The sequence below is a fragment of the Gouania willdenowi genome, chromosome 2 (genome assembly GCF_900634775.1).
Source record: "Gouania willdenowi chromosome 2, fGouWil2.1, whole genome shotgun sequence".
In the NCBI taxonomy this organism is placed as follows: domain Eukaryota; kingdom Metazoa; phylum Chordata; class Actinopteri; order Blenniiformes; family Gobiesocidae; genus Gouania; species Gouania willdenowi.
Window position 1 is genome coordinate 11,196,489 of NC_041045.1, and position 21,079 is coordinate 11,217,567.

At 34.2% G+C, this 21,079-nt stretch overlaps 1 protein-coding gene across 3 annotated transcripts in view; it reads right to left on the reverse strand.

Moving 5' to 3' along the window:
• Positions 1–1,531: 1,531 nt before the first annotated feature.
• Positions 1,532–21,079, reverse strand: part of LOC114478215 (E3 ubiquitin-protein ligase Midline-1-like) — a 55,285-nt gene continuing 35,737 nt past the window's right edge. For 2 of the 3 annotated variants that reach the window (XM_028471118.1, XM_028471109.1), the window contains exons 6-10: positions 20,905–21,032; positions 19,930–20,073; positions 17,617–17,778; positions 17,326–17,533; positions 14,152–16,628 (exon numbers count right to left, since the gene is read on the reverse strand). In XM_028471118.1, coding sequence (XP_028326919.1) covers positions 16,283–16,628; positions 17,326–17,533; positions 17,617–17,778; positions 19,930–20,073; positions 20,905–21,032 — 988 coding nt within the window. In that variant the 3' untranslated portion in view covers positions 14,152–16,282. Of the gene's footprint in view, positions 1,610–14,151; positions 16,629–17,325; positions 17,534–17,616; positions 17,779–19,929; positions 20,074–20,904; positions 21,033–21,079 lie in introns of those variants that run through there. The other variant, XM_028471127.1, reaches the window with a different exon arrangement.

Sequence of the window (21,079 nt, forward strand, 5' to 3'; positions counted from 1 at the left end):
CCGTCTGGATTTGTGCCTGCGGCGTGGAAATAACTAGGTTGCTGCTTTTCTATCAAAACTGGATGTTAAGCTCCCAGAAATATAGATCATAGTGGACAAAGGTGGAGCACTAGAAACGGGAAGAGTTGTTATCATTAATGGTGCAATGGTCTACCATAGTGTTACTCAACCGGCCTGGCCCAAACTTGTGTTTCATGCTTAATGTGATCAAAAACATCCCAGTATGGCATATTCAACTTCGGTTTACAATATGAATCCAAGTTTCCTAGTTTTAGCAGTTTTGTGTATTTCTTTGTTATTTTGTGTATTTTTGTTGTCATGTTTTTGGGGTAGATTAGTGTCATTTTCGGCATTTTTTTGTCTTTGTTGTAATTCTTTGTTATTTTGTGTGATTTTTGACTCATTTTGTGTATTTTTGTTGTCATTTTGTGTATCTTTGTGTACATTTGTTGTCATCATGTTTTTGGAGTAAATTTGTCTAATTTTGAGCAATTTTTTTTTTTTAATTTTGATGCAATTTTAAGAGTTATTTTGTGTATTTCTCTGTCATTTTGTTTGTTATTTTGTGTGTCTTTGGAACCATTTTCTGTATTTTTGTTGTCTTTTTGTGTACATTTGTAGTGATCATATTTTTGGAGTAAATTTGTGTAATTTTGCATAATTTATTGTTATTTTTGTTTGCTTTTGTTGCAAATTTTGAGTTATTTGTGTATTTCTCTGTCGTTTTTGTTGTCATTCTGTGCAAATCATTGTAATTACATATTTTTTGCTGCTAATTTTTAAAGTTGTTTTGTGTATTTCTCCGTCATTTGGTGTGTTTTTTGAATAAAGTTTTTTTTGTTGTCATTTTGTGTTCTCTTTGTGTACATTTATAGATGTCATATGTTTTTGGAGTAAATTAGTGTCATTTTCAGCAATTTCTTGTTTTTGTTGTAATTCTTTTTGTTATGTTGTGCGTTTTTGGACTCATTTTGTGTATTTTTGTTGTCATTTTCTGCAAATCATTGTCATTTTTTTTTTTTTTTTTTTTTTTAACAAAGGGGTCGTAGCTTGACTAAAATGACACATTTGTTTGGTGTTATCATGTGTTAATATTGACGCACTGCTGTGAGAACTTACTGAGTGCTACCAAGAGCAAAGTGCAAGTTTGTGATGACTGGAAGTCACTTCTCATCTGCTTCAACCCACCATGGTTCAATACACACAGTGTGTACAGAGGTATGTCCTTAAACCAGTGAGAGGGAAGCACATTTCTCAGTGAAAAGTGAGAATTTAGTTTTTTAGCTGCAAGCACAGGATGACTCAGTTTGAAATAGAGCTAAAAAAAAAAAAAAGTAAAGCATTTTCCACTATTGTCAATCCCTCCCTTTGCAAGTTGGGTTATTTAAGTCCAAGTAATTATGAGGAGAACATATTTTCCTATCGAATCAATGAATGTTCCAGAGAGAAGAGACCTTGGCGCTGATGTTTTTCTTTTTTCATTATTGTGAAAATAATTTATTTGAAGCCCCTCATCTCTGCACTTTACTCACCGAGGTATTGAACTGCTTCTCAGGGAGGATTTGTTGATAGAACGTCAGCAAAACGCCCCAGTTTGAAACCAAAGAGGCTGTAAATCAGACAAAAAAACAAGCTTACCTTCCACTCATGGGACACATTACAACTATTATTTCACTTTAGCTGTAGTTTTTTTTCCAGCAATAGCAGCAATAACTGACCACTGAGGAAAACTGTCACAAGCAGGTTAAAGACTGAGTTTTGTTTAGTCTCTCTCTCTTTATCATTATCATTGTTCATTTTGTGTATTTTTGTTGTCATTTTGTGTAGAATTATTGTTTTTGTATGTTTTTGGAGTAAATTTGTGTAGTTTTGAGCAGTTATCTGTCATTTTGTTTGATTTTTGTAGCAATTTTTGTAGTTATTTTGAGTATATTTGCAGTTCTATTCTGTATTTCTGTCATTTTGTGTATATTTCTTGTCATTTTGCGTTATCTTTGTGTACAATTTTAGTTTTAAATTTTTTGGAGTAAATTTGTGTCATTTTGAACAGTTTTCTGTCATTATTTTTTATTTTTGCTGCTAATTTCTTTTGTTATTTTGTGTATTTGCATGTTTTGTGTATTCCCCTGTCATTTTGTGTGTTTTTGGGTACAATTGTAGTTTTCATATGTTTTTGGAGTAAATTTGTGTAATTTTGAGTAGTTTTCTGTCATTTTGTTTGATTTTTGCAGCAATTTTTTGAGTATTTTTGCAGTTCTATTTTGTATTTCTGTCATTTTGTGTATATTTGTTGTCATTTTGTGTTATCTTTGTGTTCAGTTGTAGTTTTCATATGTTTTTGGAGTGATTTTGTGAAATTTTGAACAATTTTTTGTAATTTTGCTTGATTTTGCTGCAAATTGTTTGATGTTTTTTTGTATTTATATTTGCATATGTTTTGTGTATTTCCCTGTCATTTTGTGTGTTTTTGCACTCACTTTGTATTTTTGTTGTCATTTTATGTTATCTTTGTGTACATTTGTTGATGTCATGTTTATTGGAGTAAATTTGTGTAACTAAGCAATTTTCTGTCATTTTGTTTGATTGATTTTTTGAGTTTTTTTGTGTATTTGCACATGTTTTGTGTATTTCCCTGTCATATTGTGTATTTTTGGTGTGTATTTGTTGTGATTATGTTATCTTTGTGTACAGTTGTAGTTTTGGGAGTAAATTTGTGTAATTTTGAACAATCTTTTGTCAGTTTGTTTAATTCTGCTGCAAAATGATGCCTTTTTTGTGTATTTTCGCAGTTGTTTTGTTCATTTTTATTGTCATTTTTGCATGTTTTCAGACTCATTTTGTGTATTTTTGTTGTGATTTTGTGTTATTTGTGTGTACATTTGTAGTTTCTCTTTTTCATTATTTTTGTTCAAAGCAGAATGCAGAAAGTCTGTGACAGCTACAAAAAGAAAACAAAAAAGGTGTTTTTTTTTGCACTGGATGAAACTTTTTTAATAAGTATTTTATTATTTTTTTATTTATTGTTGTATTGCACTTTTGGGACAGTGGACGTCAGCGTGTTTGTAGCTTTGTTTTGCATGTTTGTCAGGTAAGCAGAAACTCTTTTCTTTTGTTGAGCAAACGTGACAAAGAGTCTGTTGTAATTGGCTGGTAAACAAACTCAGACGTGTTATTGCTTGGTCTGGAACCAACGCACACTCCTCGATGACAACACGCCAGCAAATATTTGTAATTGCAGCCAGCCTCGAGGGCGCTCGCTCAGGTTTTCATGTCTTTTCTTCTCTGACAAAATCCGAGGTTTTATTAATATTCACGAACGCACAAAGTCCATAATTGTGGTTTGTCACTTGGATGGATCTGTTACAGGACTGTAGGTGTTTGCTTTTGTGTTATCTTTGTGTGCATTTGTAGTTGTCATATGTTTTTGGGGTAAATTTGTGTAATATTGAGTCATTTTCTTTGATTTTTGCAGCATTTTTTTAGTTATTTTGCATATTATATCAATTATTTTGTGTATTTCTTTGTCTTTTTTTGTATTTCTCTGTCATTTTGTCTGTTTTTACATTGATTTTGTGTATTTCTCTGTCATTTTGTCTGTTTTTGCATTGATTATGTGTATCTCTGTCATTTTGTCTGTTTTTACATTGATTATGTGTAATCTCTGTCATTTTGTCTGTTTTTAGACTAATTTTGTGTATTTCTCTGTCTTTATGGGTGTTTTTGGAGTCATTTTGTGATTTTTTTTTTTTTTATTATTTTTTTTTCATTCTATGTATCTTTATTGTTTTGTGTTATTGGACTCGTTTTGTGTATTTTTGTTGTCATTTTGTGTATTTTTGTTGTCATTTTGTGTTATCTTTGTGTACATTTGTTGTTGTCATATGTGTTTGTAAATTTGTGTAATAATGAGTAATTTTGGCATTTTGTTCGAGTTATTTTGTGTATTTGCATACGTTTTGTGTATTCTCCCATAATTTTGTTCATTTTTGTTGTAATTTTGTGTCAATATTTTGCAGTTTTGTGTATTTTTTGTTGTCATTTTGTTTTATCTTTTTGTATATTTGTAGTTGTCAAATGTTTTTGAAGTAAATTTGTGCAATAATGAGCAATTTTCTGTCATTTTCTGTCATTTTGTTTGATTTTGCTGCACGTTTTTGGGTGTGTTTTTGCGTGCTTTCAAAGTTGTTTTGTGTATTCTTGTCATTTTGTCTGTTTTTGTCGTCATTTTGTGTGATTTTAAACAATTTGTCATTTTGTTTGATTTTACTGCAGTTTTTTTTTGTTACTTTGTGTATTTGCATATGTTTTGTATTTCCCTGTCATTTTGTGTATTGTTGTCATTTTGTGTGTTTTTGGACTCATTTTGTGTATTTTTGTGTTATCTTTGTGTACATTTGTAGTTGTCATGTGTTTTTGCAGTAAGTTTGTGTAATGTTGAGTAACTTTCTTGTCATTTTGTTTTTTGAGTTATTTTATGTATTTGACTATGTTTTGTGTATATCCCCGTCATTTTGTGGATTCTTGTCATTTTTTGTGTTTTTTCCTGAGTCTGTGCTTTTTTTTGTGTACATTTGTAGTTGCCGTGTACATATCTTACTCTAAAATCACGTCTTCATCACTATTTCAGTGGCATCCACATGGAATTTAGCTGAGTCACAAAGACAGATTGAGAGGACGTTAGCGTTCTGTGCGTGTGTGTGTAATAAACAACTTTGAAATGTTGTGAGGCAGTGAAGAAGATTAAAGAGAGAAATCATCTCCAAACTGAAAAAGAACCCACACAATAAGAAACGTCAGGCAGAGCGAGCGGATACCGACAAGTCGTCTTAAAGGGACTCGCCTCAGGCGATCGATGCGTAATTACTGTGCAGGAATCAAACCGGAACCGTCATATCCTCTCTGTGCTACGCCAAAACACACCTGGGCTAAAAACAAATGACGCCACAGGCTCAAATGTGGTTATTTCTACTCAATTTCATTTTCACGCATTTCTTATTTTTCTTCCATTTTCAGCTTCCATTATCTCAGGAACTACATCACATAGGAAACTGAAATTTGGTAAAATAGTACAGCTCCACCTACTTTCTCAGAATATGTGAAATATATATGCTAAACATCCTATTTGGTGGCCAAAAAAAGGTTGAAAATGGAAGAAAAATTGAGTTGGGGCTCTCATGATGCTTTCAAGAATATTTTTTTATTAACAATTTCAACCCATTTTTGGTTATTTTTACCCTTTTTCTGCTACTACACAAAACGTGAAATATTCTCGTCACTATTTATTGCCATATTTTTGCTCCTTTTAATGCATTTTTGCTCCATTCCTCCCATTTCTGCCACTTTGCCATCAAATTCCAATGCTTTTCCTGCGCAATTTTTCCACTTTCAAGACATTTTCCTCCTAATGTTGCATATGTTGACCCTTTATTACCTGTTTTCACTGTATTTCATGCTTTTTTTTTTGGCCAATTTAACCACATTCACCATTTGTCATGTTCATTTGCCATTTTTAACTAACTGTTACACTATTGCAACTTTTAACCAATTTCCGTAGTTTTTAAATTCCCATTTCACCACCTTTTCCACCATTTTTGGTCACTTTTAGCCCATTTAGTTTCTGATTACAACACAGATTTACATCTTTAAGACGACTATATACTGTGGTACGAATAATGCTACACTTCCTGGATAACAATGGTTATTATTCAGATCAATAAATGAAGTTATCACAGATTCATAGAACAATGGAACATCATTTTGGCCCCGAAAAGCTTTTTTTTAGTTATTTTGAGTATTTTTGCAGTTCTATCCTGTATTTCTGTCATTTTATGTATTTTTGTTGTTAATTTGTGTTTTTTTTTTGTGTACAACTGTAGTTTTCATATGTTTTTGGATTAAATTTGTGTAATTTTGAGCAATTTTTTGTAATTTTGCTTGATTTTGCTGCAAATTTTGAGTATTTGTCATTTTGTGTTTTTTTTTTCACTCTTTGTTTTTGTCATCAGCTTGTGTTATCTATGTATATGTTTGTAGTTTCCATGTGTTTAGACTAAATTTGTGTAATTTTAACCAATTTTCCTCCCATTTCTGCCACTTGTCCATCAAATTCCAATGCTTTTCCTGCGCAATTTCTCCACTTTCAAGACATTTTTGACACTTAAAAACTCTTTCCACCACTTTTCCACTTAATGTTGCAAATGTTGAGCCTTTATTACCTGTTTTCACTGTATTTCATGCTTATTTTTGGTATGTGAGTGTGGTGCAACAAGTGGGTGAGCCAGACCAGCTGGGAGTGAGTGATGTGTTGTGTTTTAACCAATTTCTGTAGTTTTTAAAACCCCATTTCACCATTTTTGGTCACTTGTAACCCATTTAATTTCTGATTACAACACAGATTTACATCTTTAAGATGGCTATATGCTATGGAACAAATAATGCTACACTTCCTGGATAACAGTGGATGTTATTCAGATCAGTAAATAAAGTAATCACATATCTATAGAACAATGGAACATCATTTTGGGAACCATTGCTATTGAGGATTTGATGGATGTCGACTATTATCCAGACCGAATACTGAGTAGATCCAAAACACTTTTGAACCAATGAGTCGTTTAACAATTATTGATTTGCTTTTTCGAACCAATTGGACCGTTTGCGTTTGGCAATTTTATTGAGTGATAAAGAATGGAGTGCAATAAAGTAAAGCTATCGCTCCTTATGGGCTCGGACGGAATCCAATCGGAGCAGATTTCAGATAATCTTGGTTAATCTTCAGGTAAAAAAAAAACACGAGGCTGTTTCTTGGTTTGCTTCAGGGGAAAAATGGCTGGCTACGTTTAAAGTTATGCTCATATGCTAGCTCGCTCTGTTCTCCTTGGCATTTTTTCCAATTAGTTAAGTGCACTTATCCATTTGGAGTGCAATAAATTCTCATCTTCCAATTAGGCGGCAAGGTAGTGGAAGTGTGTCTGTTGGAGGTTTCTTACGACCTCTGAGAAGATATTTTACTACCAAGTGGTGCAAAAATAGAGCTGTTTTCTGACCTGTCGGGATTAGGAAACGTCAGAACATCAAAGGAGGACGGACGGGGAGGCCGATTAAAGGTTGGAGAGAAAACGGGAAGAACAACAGTTTTGCTCAAGGAGTTAAACTCATTAGCTGAATTCTTCTATCGTCGTCATTAGCAAAAAGCGATCGTTCCGTCCTTTTTGTCCCTGTAAGCCTCCCATAATCAATGGACTAAACAGTTCTCCACAAAGACCTTTGGCTCCTTGTTTTGTAAAACAGATTAGTTGAAGGATTAAGACAAACAAGTCAAGTTATGTAAATTATAACAAGGTGATACATCATCAGCCCTTTAGCGCATTCAAAGATTAGACTTTAGATTGTCGTAATGACTGCGTGGGCATGACTTGTCTAGGCTAAAAGCAAGAAGCCCTTTGCAACAGCAGCCTGCAATTAGCGCAACGATAGCAAGGCTAATTGTGGACCAAGGAAGTGGCTCTCTCACTTTTTTAAAATTGAAATGCCAACACTTTGAAAACAAAGCCAGACAACGAGACCTTTGGTTGATAACGATGAGGTTCTTATTAAAGCTATTCTAGGCTAGGGCGGCCATTTTTTGAACAGGAATATCCATAAACGCATGAAAGAGTACAAGTTAGAAAGTATAGGGGTGCTGATTGTAGAAATCTAGGTCTTTTTTTTCCATATTTTGAACATTTAGCACATTTTTCTTTGATTTCATGCAAAACCGCAGGTTCTTTATCATTTTTATAAAATGTGTACACATGAAAAATAAATCTAAATGTAAATGTTGAATCTAAATGTAAAAGTTAAAAATATAAATGTTATATAAAAATATAAATGTTAAATCTAAATCTAAATGTTAATCTAAATGTAACATATAAATATAAATGTTGAATGTAAATCTAAACGTTAAATCTAAATTTGAATATCAAATCTAAATGTTAACTCTAAATCTAAATGTTGATTATAAATGTTGAATTTCAACCTAATGCTAATCTAAATTTTAAATTTCTATCTAAATGTTGAATGTAAATCTGAACGATAAATCCAAATCTAAATATTAAATCTAAGTGTTAACTCTAAATCTAAATGTTGAAAGTAAATCGAGATGTTGAATTTCAACCTAAATGTTAAATCTAAATGTTGAATTTTAGCCTAAATGTTAAATTGAAATCTAAATGCTAATCTAAAAGTCAAATTACAATCTAAATGTTGAATGTAAATCTAAATGTTGAATCGGTCACTACATGTAAAGCTAAATGTTAACAAATTATACAAAGCGGGCATGTCAAATTTCAGTATCAATGTTAAATATAATTATAAATCTTCGTAGTAATTAGCTCTTTGTACCTCTTCTAGTCTCGGACTGCCATTTTTTGATGAATATTACCCATAAATGCATGAAATAGTATGGGGTGTCAAATGTAAAAACTTGGTCAAATTTTGCTCCAAAAACATATGACAACTATAAATATGAGAACAGATGACACAAAAAAAAATGCACAAAACAATAAAGATACACAAAGTGACTGGAAAAAAACATGCAAAATGACACCAAAAACACACAGAATGACAAAGAAATGCACATAACTACAAAAAATTACTCATAACACACATAAACAACAATAGAAAAAAATTTAAATCTAGATTATAAATTTAAATCTAAATGTAAATGTAATTGTCAAATCTAAATCGTAACGTCAAATCTAAATCGAAAGGCTAAATCTAAATGATAGATTTATATCTAAATGTCACATCTACATCTAAATGGTAAATCTAAATAATGAATGCACATCTAAATCTGAATGAAATCTAAATGTTAATGTTAAATCCAAATCTATATGTTAAATCGAAATAGTATGGGGTGTCAAATGTAAAAACTTGGTCAAATTTTGCTCCAAAAACATATGACAACTATAAATATGAGAACAGATGACACAAAAAAAAAATGCACAAAACAATAAAGATACACAAAGTGAATGGAAAAAAACATGCAAAATGACACCAAAAACACACAGAATGACAAAGAAATGCACATAACTACAAAAAATGACTCATAACACACATAAACAACAATAGAAAAAAATTTAAATTTACAAAATGACAACAACAAAAAAAACACTAAAGCACAAAGAGCCATCTTGTGTTAATGCTCAGATTGCGCATTGTTTGAAATTCTGACGTTGATCATGTGACCCATCCGTGCTCTAGAGGAGCGTAATCATCCACACCTGAGATGTCTCCTGGAATATCTTTCAAGTTGAAAAAGCACAGGCTAATACGGGATGTGAGTTTCCTGCTGCTGACGTGTTACTGAGTATCTGCCAAATTCAATCGCCTTCATTGACTTTTACTGTCTGTCATCGACGTAACACTTGCCAATCATCACGTTATCAAACATTGCACATATTCACCAATATTAAAGAAACAAAGTGATGTCAACAAGGATTAGCATCACATGCTAATTGCTAATTAGCATTCAAAGCGCTGGTCTAAAAAATAAAAGGCCACCCATCTGGACACTGACACAATATTCAACGCAGAAAGTAAATAAGCAGGAGACAGACAGAGAAGATGCATTATTTAGCCTTTGTTGGTCAAAGTTTAAAGTATTTGAAATGCTAAATGTGCCTCTGTTTTGATAGCTTTAGTAGAACATGCTACATACCTGAGCTAACATGCTAATGAATCTGCTGCTTTCTTTTTTGGGGTGCAGAATGTAAAAACTCGGTCACTGTTTCATAGCCGACATATTTTAACATTTCACTCAATTTTCCTACATTTAAGACAGAAATTTATGCAAAACAGTGTGTTCTATATCATTGTTATAAATGTGTTCACATGAAAAATACATCTAAATGTCAAATCTACATCTAAATGATAAATGTACATCTAAATGTGAATGTTAAATCTAAATGTTAATGTTAAATCCAAATTTAAATAATAAATATAAATGTAAATGTAATTGTCAAATCTAAATCTTAACATCAAATCTAAATATAAATGCTAAATCTGAATCTAAATGACAGATTTATATCTAAGTGTCAGATCTACATCTGCATGGCAAATCTGAATGATAAATTCACATCTAAATTTGAATGTTAAATCTAAATGTTAATGTTAAATCAAAATCTAAATGTTAAATGTAAATGTAATTGTCAAATCTAAATCTAGATTATAAATTTAAATCTAAATGTTAAATCTAAATCTAAATGATAAATTTGCATCTAAATGGTAAATCTAAATGATAAATTCACATCTATATCTGAAAGGTAATTGTTAATGTGAAATCCAAATCTAAATGTTAAATCTAAATGTAAATGTAATTGTCAAATCTAAATCGCAACGTCAAATCTAAATCGAAATGCTAAATCTAAATGATAGATTTATATCTAAATGTCACATCTACATCTAAATGGTAAATCTAAATAATAAATGCACATCTAAATCTGAATGAAATCTAAATGTTAATGTTAAATCCAAATCTATATGTTAAATCAAAATGTAAATGTAATTGTCGAATCTAAATACTAAATCTAAATTATAAACATAAATCTAAATGTTAAATCTTAATCCAAATGATAAATGTACATCTAAATCTGAATGTTAAATCTGAATGTTAAATCTAAATGCAAATGGTAAATCTAAATTTAAATGTTAAATGTAAATGTTAAATCTGAATATTAAATGTTAATCCAAATGTTAAATCTAAATGTTAAATTGGTCACCAAGTGTAAAGCTAAATGTTAAGAAATTAATATTTTGTGTGGCATTTTTGTTTTTCTCTGTAATTTTTGTGTTTTTGGAGTCTTTCTCCATATTTTTTATTTTTTTCCTGTACTTCTGTATCTTTTTTGTTTTTGTGTATTTTTGTTGTAATGTTGAGTTATCATTTTTTTAGTTATTTGGTGTATTTTCGCAGTTGTTTTGTGTATTTCTCTATCACCTCGTGAAATTACTTTAGGGTCCACAATTGTCTGTCTGCTTGGATTTATCTGACATTTCACTGGGGTCTGAAAAACTCTAAATGTTCATTCTCAAAGCCTGAAACTTTATGAAACCATGATGGCTAGCATCATTTTAGCAGTGCATTGATGAGACCCAGCCTGTGGGGAATATTAGCCCCATCGCTGCACCGCGTCTTTTCGGCCTCGGACGGGTTAAAACAAACACATTGAGTCTCGCCGCCGGTTCTCCTTTGGGACCGAAGCAAGTGACCGACGAGCCCCTGATTGCATATTGATTGCATTTCCAAAACACTCGTGAAACGTTATGACTGCAGTGGAGGCCGACGGCAGACTCCAGCACCGTTCTGTGCCAGGGTCCAAAAATAGGCTCGTCATGCCAATGGGTTGCCAGGTTTTAATGAAGCATCGAGTGAATTAAGGAAGGAGTGGTAAACAGGTTGCATTTAAATCATTGATTTTATCATTTTGGAGTGAATTCTAAGTGTAAAGCAAATGCTCACCTACTTTATATCTTGATCCATGACTCTATCCAGACTGTAAACAACATAAAAATGGTATTTTAATAAAGGTACACATCTACAGTAATAGTGAGGTTCACCACTCATCAATGTTTAAATCAAAAAGCTTCAAGAAGGTTGGGGTTTTTGGTCTTTCTTTTTTTTCAAGACAGTCTGGGGATTATTTTGTAGAAACCTAACAGTGACATCTGCTGGATGTTTGAAGAATTGATTGTTGGGTATTCTTGGGTTTGTTGTTAAATATCCACTGTTATCCAGGAAGTTTATTATTTTTTTTGTGCAATAGTATATAGTCATCTTAAAAATGCAACGCCTTGTTTTAATCAGAAAATGACAAACCATGAAAGTGGATAAATTGGCCCAAAACAAAACAAAGGTATGAAATATGGCAAAATAAGTGACAATAATGGGTCAAAATGTGCAAAAAAAAGGCATTGACATTTGATGGAGAAGTGGCAGAAATGGGAGTAATGTAGCAAAAATACATTGAAATGAGCAAAAATATGGCAAAAAAAATAGGTGAAAACAGGTTAAAATGTGGCAAGTTTGGTGTGAATGCAGAAAAAGGGTACAAAATAAGCAAAAATAGTTCAAATATTATAGTTTCTTGAAGGCATCTGGTGACCCTCTCACATTGACCCCAAGGTTGTGAACCTCTAACTTCCATTTATTTGCCTAATTTCCTAAAAACAGAGACAACTGCTTTCTCTTTGATGACTATCAAAGTGGGAAAAGTATTTGCAGAAAGGACAGTGAGTGAAGGTCAGTTGTTTGAATCCCTACAGGGGCCCCAAAACTTAATCACTCGGTCTGAACTTTCACCTTAAATCACATCCAGCACGCCCTTGAGGGCCTGGAGAAGAAATTGGACCATTGGTTCCTTTTGAGTCGTGTGACTTTCACTAGCTGCGGGGGCAACAATTGCGAAGTTCAGCTACTCATTTCTTCAATAAAGGTTAATAATAATAATAATAATTTAAAAAAAAGTTGCTCCTCAAGCCCTTGGGCGCTACACATTAGCCAGGCAGACACAGTATTGATTGTCTGAAATGTCACAATGTCCTTTAAAAAGAAAGAAATTATAGGCAGTGGAATTGTTCTAATTCTGCGTACGCACCGACTTCTTTCTGTTATTTTAGTGAAATATTTTCAGTAAATAGTAAGTACACACAGGAACCCTACAGTTAAAGAACAAAGGTCCGAGAACATGTCTGAGGAAACTCCACAGCTTCCTCTTCCTCGTCCACGGGAAGTTCATTAACTCAAGTGCACTCAGCAGGTCAAGCTTAGGTCAAAGATAAATATAAATATATTCAGAAAACTTCAGGCAGTGTGCTGACGTTCATCGTTTTTGACATAGATAGTGACTAACTAGCTTTGTCCAAGGATTAAATGTTTGTTGGCTTGGCAACAGCAAAAGAATGTTGCGAAGCTGAAGGTATTTTCACTAGATTACGACCTTTTTACTGAGATATTATGAACAAATGAAACTTAAAATGAGGCAAAAACTCAACTTACACTTTTGAAAACCGTACTTTGCCACAGTTTTCTTTCAATTCTTCGCGACGGTTCTCGTAATCTTCAGTCGTCAGTTCAACTGCTGTTTTATGGCTATAGGTTGTAAATATTTCCACTAATATCTATATTTTGGATAGTTTCGAAGCCTGACCCAGCAATGCCACACATCTTGTCATACTTTGTCCTAATTTTTTTTTACTTTTACGGTAACTTTTCGGCCACAGCGCCATGAGTTTGCGTTAATATACGGGTCTAGTTTCCTGTTGATGGTGAAAAAAACAACGCAAAAGTGATTTGATTATTTTGATGCACTTCAGTCTCTGAAAGTTACGAACCAGGTGCAATAGACGATAATGGAATCGTGACAACGATACGATTGGACAATAATGGGCTCGCAAAAACAATATGATAGACGATAATGGGCTTGTGATAACAATACGACAGACAATGATGAGCTCACAATAGTGATACGATAGACGATGATGGGCTCACGATAACAATACGATAGACGATAATGGGCTCGCGACAATGATACGATAAACAATAATGGACTCACAATAACAATACGATAGACGATAATGAGCTCGCAATAACAATACGATGATGGGCTCGTGATAACGATATGATAGACGATAATAATGGGCTCGCAATAACGATATGATGATGAATAAATTTATATGCTTTTAGTTGACTTTAATTCTAACCGTGCGATACCATCAAGAGTTAGAATCGTCTCATGATATTACTCGTATACCGTCGGCAATACGTCTTGTGATGATATGTTGTCCCAAAAAATAACACTCAAATATCGCTATAAAGTTTTTACACCTTCGTGAGGAGGTTTTTCCAGACGTTACGGAATTGAAATGTATTGCAAAAACACTTTTTCTCAGCACTGTACGTAAAAATTATTCCTACTGCCACTCTTGGGTCTAGTTGTTGTCGTGTTTGGTTGAGAATATTCCCCCAAAACTGCTTTAAAAAAAAAAAAACTGTTTTATCCCCTGAAAGCAGCGACTTCAGTGTCTTCCACAGGCCAAACTCCTTAAGATTGACATTATTGCAGATGCGGCTGTTTGAATGCTTTCATATCCGATCTTTGTTTCCCCCTAAAGGACGGAAATGACTCGCGGCGTCTCTCTCTGTGTCGCCTGTTTTATGAGCTCAGAGATACACAGACATGTTGCTTTATTGCTTTGCCTTCACTTTCTTCACAGACGTACCTCAGACAGCAGAGACAGGAACACTCATCACTTTTTTTTTAATTTTCCCATTAAAAAACACCCCCAAACAAACACACACCTTTATGGTCATAATGGAAACATTACGTTTAACACTACATATTTAAATCAGACATAGTGACACACACACACAGCTCAATGTATTGCCTGGAAAACATAAAGAAATCTTTAGTCCTCAATAAACTTCACATGTTCCTTTACACTTTTTCACATCACAGAGAAAGAAAACAGGTGTTCTGACTTTTAAAAGGCCTACTTTGTCCCTTTTTGTAAAGAAAAAATGTCTTAATCTAAAAAATTGCTTCCATCTCATTCCGGGGAATGCTACTTTTAGATTAAGGCTGTGCGTATCACTTCTCGTCCTTCACAATCAGATTCCTGAACCCGTCAACCTTTAAAAAACAAGCTGCGACCCAAACCAAGGAAACAATTACATACAAATTATATTTTATATGAATATTATTGTCCATCACATTTGACGTTGTGCGATAAAACTTGATATTTGCTGCTGAAAATCTAATTTTAAAATTAAAAAACAGCACTATGGAATAAATCTGACTTCTTTTTTTTTTAATAGACTTTTTGTCAACCAGAAACTCAAAATAAGTTAATGAATGGTTAAAATTCTTGTGAAAGAATACGTACAAAATAAAATAATAATACAATTAAAAAATAACTCTCTACGATAGCATATTACTGCCACCTACTGGCTGATAGATGTATTTCCTTTAAAACTGGTTAGTTTTAGAATTGCTGTCACACAGAAATGTGACCCTTAATATCCTCATGCAGTAGCATTCCCGGGAATTAATTCAGACAAGATGTTAAAACAAAAAACATACAACACGTCACGTAATAATTGCACTGTAATATTCCTATTTATAAAGTATTAACACTGTGCAAAAGTTAGGGTCTATATTTGAGGGGGGAAATTCATCTCTTTCACTTTTTTAAAAAATAGTTTATTTTCATAGATGACAACTCTTTTGGCTGCTTTGGTTCCTTATTAATGAGCAGGGTAAGGTGAAGAAGGAGGGAATGTGAATTAATTTACAAAAACATACATGTGCATGGTGTTGTGCTCCGTCCAGCAACTCGGATTTAATATTCTGAAAATGTGTCTTGTTTTTAGGGAATTTAAAAGTGCTATGTTTATGTAAAATAAAGAAAAGAATTAAAGTAGGTTGACCCAAAACTTGATTTATGGAGAAAATTCACATTTAATGATGATAAATGGCTTATTTATTCCTGAATGGCCCTGAATAATCCTATTCCCAGCCCTGTATCAGAAACGTGGACAATATTTTCATCTATCACTTTTTTTGCACATATATCATGATTTTGTCAAATTTTTCTAATGCAGGGTTGGGATTTTTATTCACAAATTAAAGACGTTAATCAGTGCGTCATCACCTTTTAAACCATCTCTGGATTTTAAAGTGCACATGAGCAGAAAATAACCGTAAAAGTTGCACAAAGGTGAGTTCTGTTCTGTCACAAGCAAGTTAATTTAGTCTTTTTATTAATTTAGACAACTTTTTCAGGAAATTGACTTTGATCTCCTGGCATGTTTCGACAATTGCTTTGATGTGTCCTTTGAGTTATTTCTGTCACTTTCCCACCCCTGGGACTCTCTTCTCAAAGGACCAGGGTGTGTGGTTAACCTGACAGAACTGTCAACTTGGCCACACCCAGAGATAACTCATAAGGACACATCAAAGTGATTGTCGAAACATGTCAGGAGATCAAAACTTCCTTTGGAGAAGAGACCATCACTCTCCCACACCTGTGAGTCTCTTCTCCAGAGACCAGGGGGCAACTACGGGTGTGGCCAGCGTTACAAAACTGTCAAGTTGGCCATGCCCAGAGAGAACTCATAAGGACACATCAAAGCGATCAGCGGATACATGTCAGGAGATCAAAGTCAATTTCCTGAAAAAAGTTGTCTGAATAAATGAAACCTTAACATATGTGAGTTCTGGATCATGAGGTGGCGTCGGCACAGTTAGTTGGGCTCCAGGCCTTCCAAATGGTCAGGAATGGGTAAACCCGTGAGGATGGTCAGACATTTGTTCCACACGTTGAACACGGGGCACACCGGCTGCACGAAGGGCACGTGGAACGTGTGCAGGTGCTGCGAGCCCACGGCGTCGTAGAACGTCACGTAGCCGGCGTCGTAGTCCAGCAGGACGCCGACCCGGCGCAGGTGCGGCGACGGCTCGATGGGCAGCTCTTTGGAGTTGTGGCGAGCCACCCAGGAGTTGTTGCAGCGGCAGAGAACCCACGAGGCCGAGTTCTTCCCAATCCACTCGTGCTTCGGTGCAGATTTGTATGCGATGCCTACGGCGTACCTGGAGATCAGATGGTTAGCTGGCGGAATCCCAAAGTTTCTCTGATATTGAGGCGACTTTACGTCACTTAGGCCGACCTCGACTTACTCAAAGTACTCAACGTTTTCTTGAATCCACCTTTTAATGGCAAAATACAATGTGTGTAACATATGCAATAATGCAAAAATTATTAGTAACATAATTGATAATGTTGACGACAAAAACTTGCGTCGACACGTCGTTCAATGTTGTAAATTCATAATAAAATCTTTCTGCTTCATTTTTGCTGCAATATCATAACATGAACTGCTGGGTGCAGTTTTGCGCAACAGAAGAAGAACCAACCTAAAGTCTCAAAAGTTTGGGACCATTTCACTGAAAGCTTGTAGTAGTATTTTTAAAAGAACAACGAATGAATTAATATATATTTTGTATGGTCACTGTTTTATGGTCCTTAAAATATTTGTATATTATGTACATTATATAAGAATTTAATTTTTTCAGAGAACACTGTTATTAAAACTTTTGACCACTATAATATTAGCGGAGTTGCCATTGTTTAAATTAACGTGTTCCCCAAGATACGTTTAGGGTACCTGGAAACCTGTACATTTTAATAAGTTTTGTAAAATCCAGCCAGATGGTCCGGACTTGACGTGAAAAGAGGACATGTACTGGTAAATCAAGACATACGGTCACCCTACTTTACAGCTCTTACCATGTGCTTCCTCCAATCAGAGCCTCCCAGTAGTGGCGTCCACTGTCGATGTAGACGTTTCCCACCACGCCATAGCTGCTCTGGCTGGAGAACTTCTCCTGGCCGTGGCCTTTCTTGGACGTGGTTTCATCCCTCTCCACGGTCAGGTTATCGTGCGATACCTTTAGCTTCTTGTGAGCTGATTTCGGGTCCAACTTGAACGGCTGACCTTGAGGAAATAAGAGCAACAACAACATTTCAGTCCTAAAGTCCCAAAAAGAAGAAAAGATTCAAAGTTTCCTCTATATTTACTGTTAGTCTTCAGAGTTCCTGGTTCACTGCTCCTACTTCCTGCTTGGTTAATGGCTTTCACCACAAAGATGTACTTGGTGCCGCTCTGCAGGCCGTGCACCGTGTAGTGGTTCTGCTTGATGTTGGGAACGATCATCCAGCTTTCCAATGAGTTGCACAAACCTGGGTTGACAGATAAAAAAAAATATATTTAAAAAAAAAAGAGTGAAGAGAAAATTGAGGAACTACAGGAAAGTTTCAAATCAGAGGCGACATTAAATCAGACACAAGCGACTGAAAACACACAAAAAAAGACAAATATACAAAATGACAACAAAAATACCAAAAAATAGATTGATGCTAAATGACAAGAAACATCCAAAAACACAAAATGACAGAATATTAGTGATAACAACAAAAATTCGAATATATATAAATAGGACAACAAAAGCACACAAAATAATTGCAAAAACACACACAATGCGAGAAAAATTTCCAAAATAACAACAAAAACATACAAATTTGGAGTAAAATATCCTTAATTACAACTAAAACACACAAAAATGACTCCTAAAATACAAAACAACGACGATAAAAGAAAGGCTAGAATAAATGAAATGACAGCAAAACTATGGGACAACAAAAATATTTTAGAAAAGATTCTAAAATGACTTGACCTATACAAAAATGACTCCAAAAACACAAAATAACAAAAATAAAAAAAACATGACAGTAGAATATGTGATGTCGTGACAACAACAATGCAACATAAAATTACAGTAAAATATACAAAATGACCACAGAAATACTCAAAAATTGAGTAATATATACATAACGACAACTAAAACAAGAAAAAAAGTCAATATAATTAACAAGACGAGAGTAGAATATATGAATGACAACAAAAATACACAAAATTTGGGTAAAATACACATAATGGCAACAAAAACAAGAAAAAAAGTCAATAAAATTAACAAAACGAGAGTAGAATATATGAATGACAACAAAAATACACAAAGTCTGGGTAAAATACACATAATGGCAACTAAAACTAGAAAAAAATGTCAATAAAATTAACAAATTGAGAGTAGAATATATGAGATGACATCAAAAATAAACAAAATTTGGGCAAAATACACATGATGACAACTAAAACTAGAAAAAAATGTCAATAGAATTAAAAAGTAGAATATATGAAATGCCAACAAAAATACACAATGGTTCAAAAAACCGCTAAATAAGAATGATCTTGTTTCCTGTATTATTATTTTCAATGCTGACGTTGATAATGTGACCTTCGTGTCTGCCCATCTTGGCGTTAAAGCAGCTAATGTGAGGAGGAATTCAACCTATTTCCTGGTAGTTTCTCAGACAGCAGTGATGTCGCACGGGGTAAATGAGTCACTGTGTGTTTGTCAGCCTGTGGCAACAGAAACAAGTGAGAGGGTGTGAAAAAGGCACAGGAGACGTCGCTTTCATCACCGAGCAGTGTTTTACTCCCCTTTCAGGGTTTCTTTTATCAAAAATCAGCAATGCATGTGTGTGTGCACAATACATTGGAGATGTACAGCTTTTAATTTCCTAATAAAAAAAGGTCAAAAAGTGTCAAATTGTGGTTGGAAAAGCTCAAAATCCATGATAATCCCAGTTTTCTTTGTTTTTTAACCCAAAATGTAGCTATAACATTAACCAAAAGCCTAATTGGAATAGATTTTTCAAAATAAAACGTGTAAATTCAATGTAATGCATGTGACTGGGATTTTAATTAGACAAAACTGCAGGTTCCCACAATAAATACAGCCATACAGTCTTTTCTTATAGGATAAAAATGCACCAGAAAACAAATCATGACTTTATTAATGTTTTTCTCTCTAGCCCAAGTTTCTGAGGAGTAATTACTCTAAACTTGATGCGTGACGATGGAGCGTAGAATTCAGAATAGGCTATAAAGTCTTACTTTAATTTAATAAAAAAGTTAAAAAAAAAGTGGGCCGTAAAACAATAAAGTGTTTAACCTTGAGAAAACACAGAAGGAACGGGAAATGAAAGGACACAAAATAAACCACAAAATACACAACATGAGTGAATATAACAGACAAATACAACAAGAACAACAACAATAACAGAAAAAAAAAACGTTTAGAAATGACAACAGAAATGTACAAATTAACCCAAAAAATTGCACAAGGTGAAAAAAGGACAAAAATACGTAAATAATTCAGAAAAATACACACAAATTTGAAAATACACAAGGTCAACAAAACAGAAAATTATTCCCAAATAAATTGCTCCACAAATAACAGAAAATAATGTGAATAATGAGAAAAGACTCACTGGCGATGTTGGACTGTCCTGTAAAGATGGTGTACTGGAGCTCATAAGAGACGACGATGAACTCATCGTCAGACGTCCAGTGGACGGTGATGGTGTCGTAGGAAGCGGTGCATAATTCTTCTCTTATACATGGAGCGCTGGGAGCTGCAACACAGGAAGAGAGGAGTTCAAAACACTGAGAATCATCATATTTATACATACATACGTATTTCATTTATGTTTGAACTTCATGGAGCAAAAGAACAAATATCCTCAGCCTTATAGCACCATTCACTGAGTGCAAAGACCCCCCAGCAAAAAGACACGTGATGCCTTTCCTTTCCTTTTTTTCCTCTCCCTTTCTTTCCTTTCCTTCCCTTACCTTCTTCCTTTCCATTCCTTTCCTTTCCATTCCTTCCCTTCCCTATTTTTCCCTTCTTTCTTTTCTTTTCCTTTCCTTTCCTTTCCTTGCATTTCTTTTCCTTCTCATCCATTTCCTTTCCTTTTGTCCTTCCCTTCCATTTCCTTTCTTTCCATTCCTCTCATTTTCTCCCTTCCCTTTCCTTTTTTTTCCTTTTTTCCTTTCCATTAATTTCCTTTATTTTCTTCCCTCCCCTTTCCTTTCCTTTCCTTTCCTTTTTGCTTCCCTTCCATTTCCTTTACATTCCATTCCTTTCTTTCCTTTCTTTCCATTGTTATCATTCTCTCCCTTTCCTTTCTTTCCTGTCCTTTCTTGTCCTTTCCTTTCATTTCCCCCTTTTCCTTTCTTTCCTTCCCTCTCCTCTTCTTTCTTTTCTTTTAATTTCTTTTATTTCCTTTCCTTTCTTTCCTTTCTATTATTTCCTCTCCTCTCCTCTTTTCTTCTCTTGTTTCCTTTCCTTTCTTTCCATAATTCACTCTGACATGTTGAAGGCTCATTTTTCAGCAGCAACAGATAATAAATGTAAAAAAGAAGCAGAGTTTTTTTTAATACTAAATAGTGATAAAGCAATGAACCTGTGAGGTAATCCAGGTTCTCCAGCAGCTTCTTCTCCCTGGTGAAGTCCAGGGCGAAGGTGTCGAAGGTGTCAGTGAGGTGCACCTCAGGGATGAGGACCTGGGTGGATGCGGTTGCCATGGAAACCCTGGATGATAAAAGAACCAGGTTTACTTGTTGAGACGTGTGAGCCGC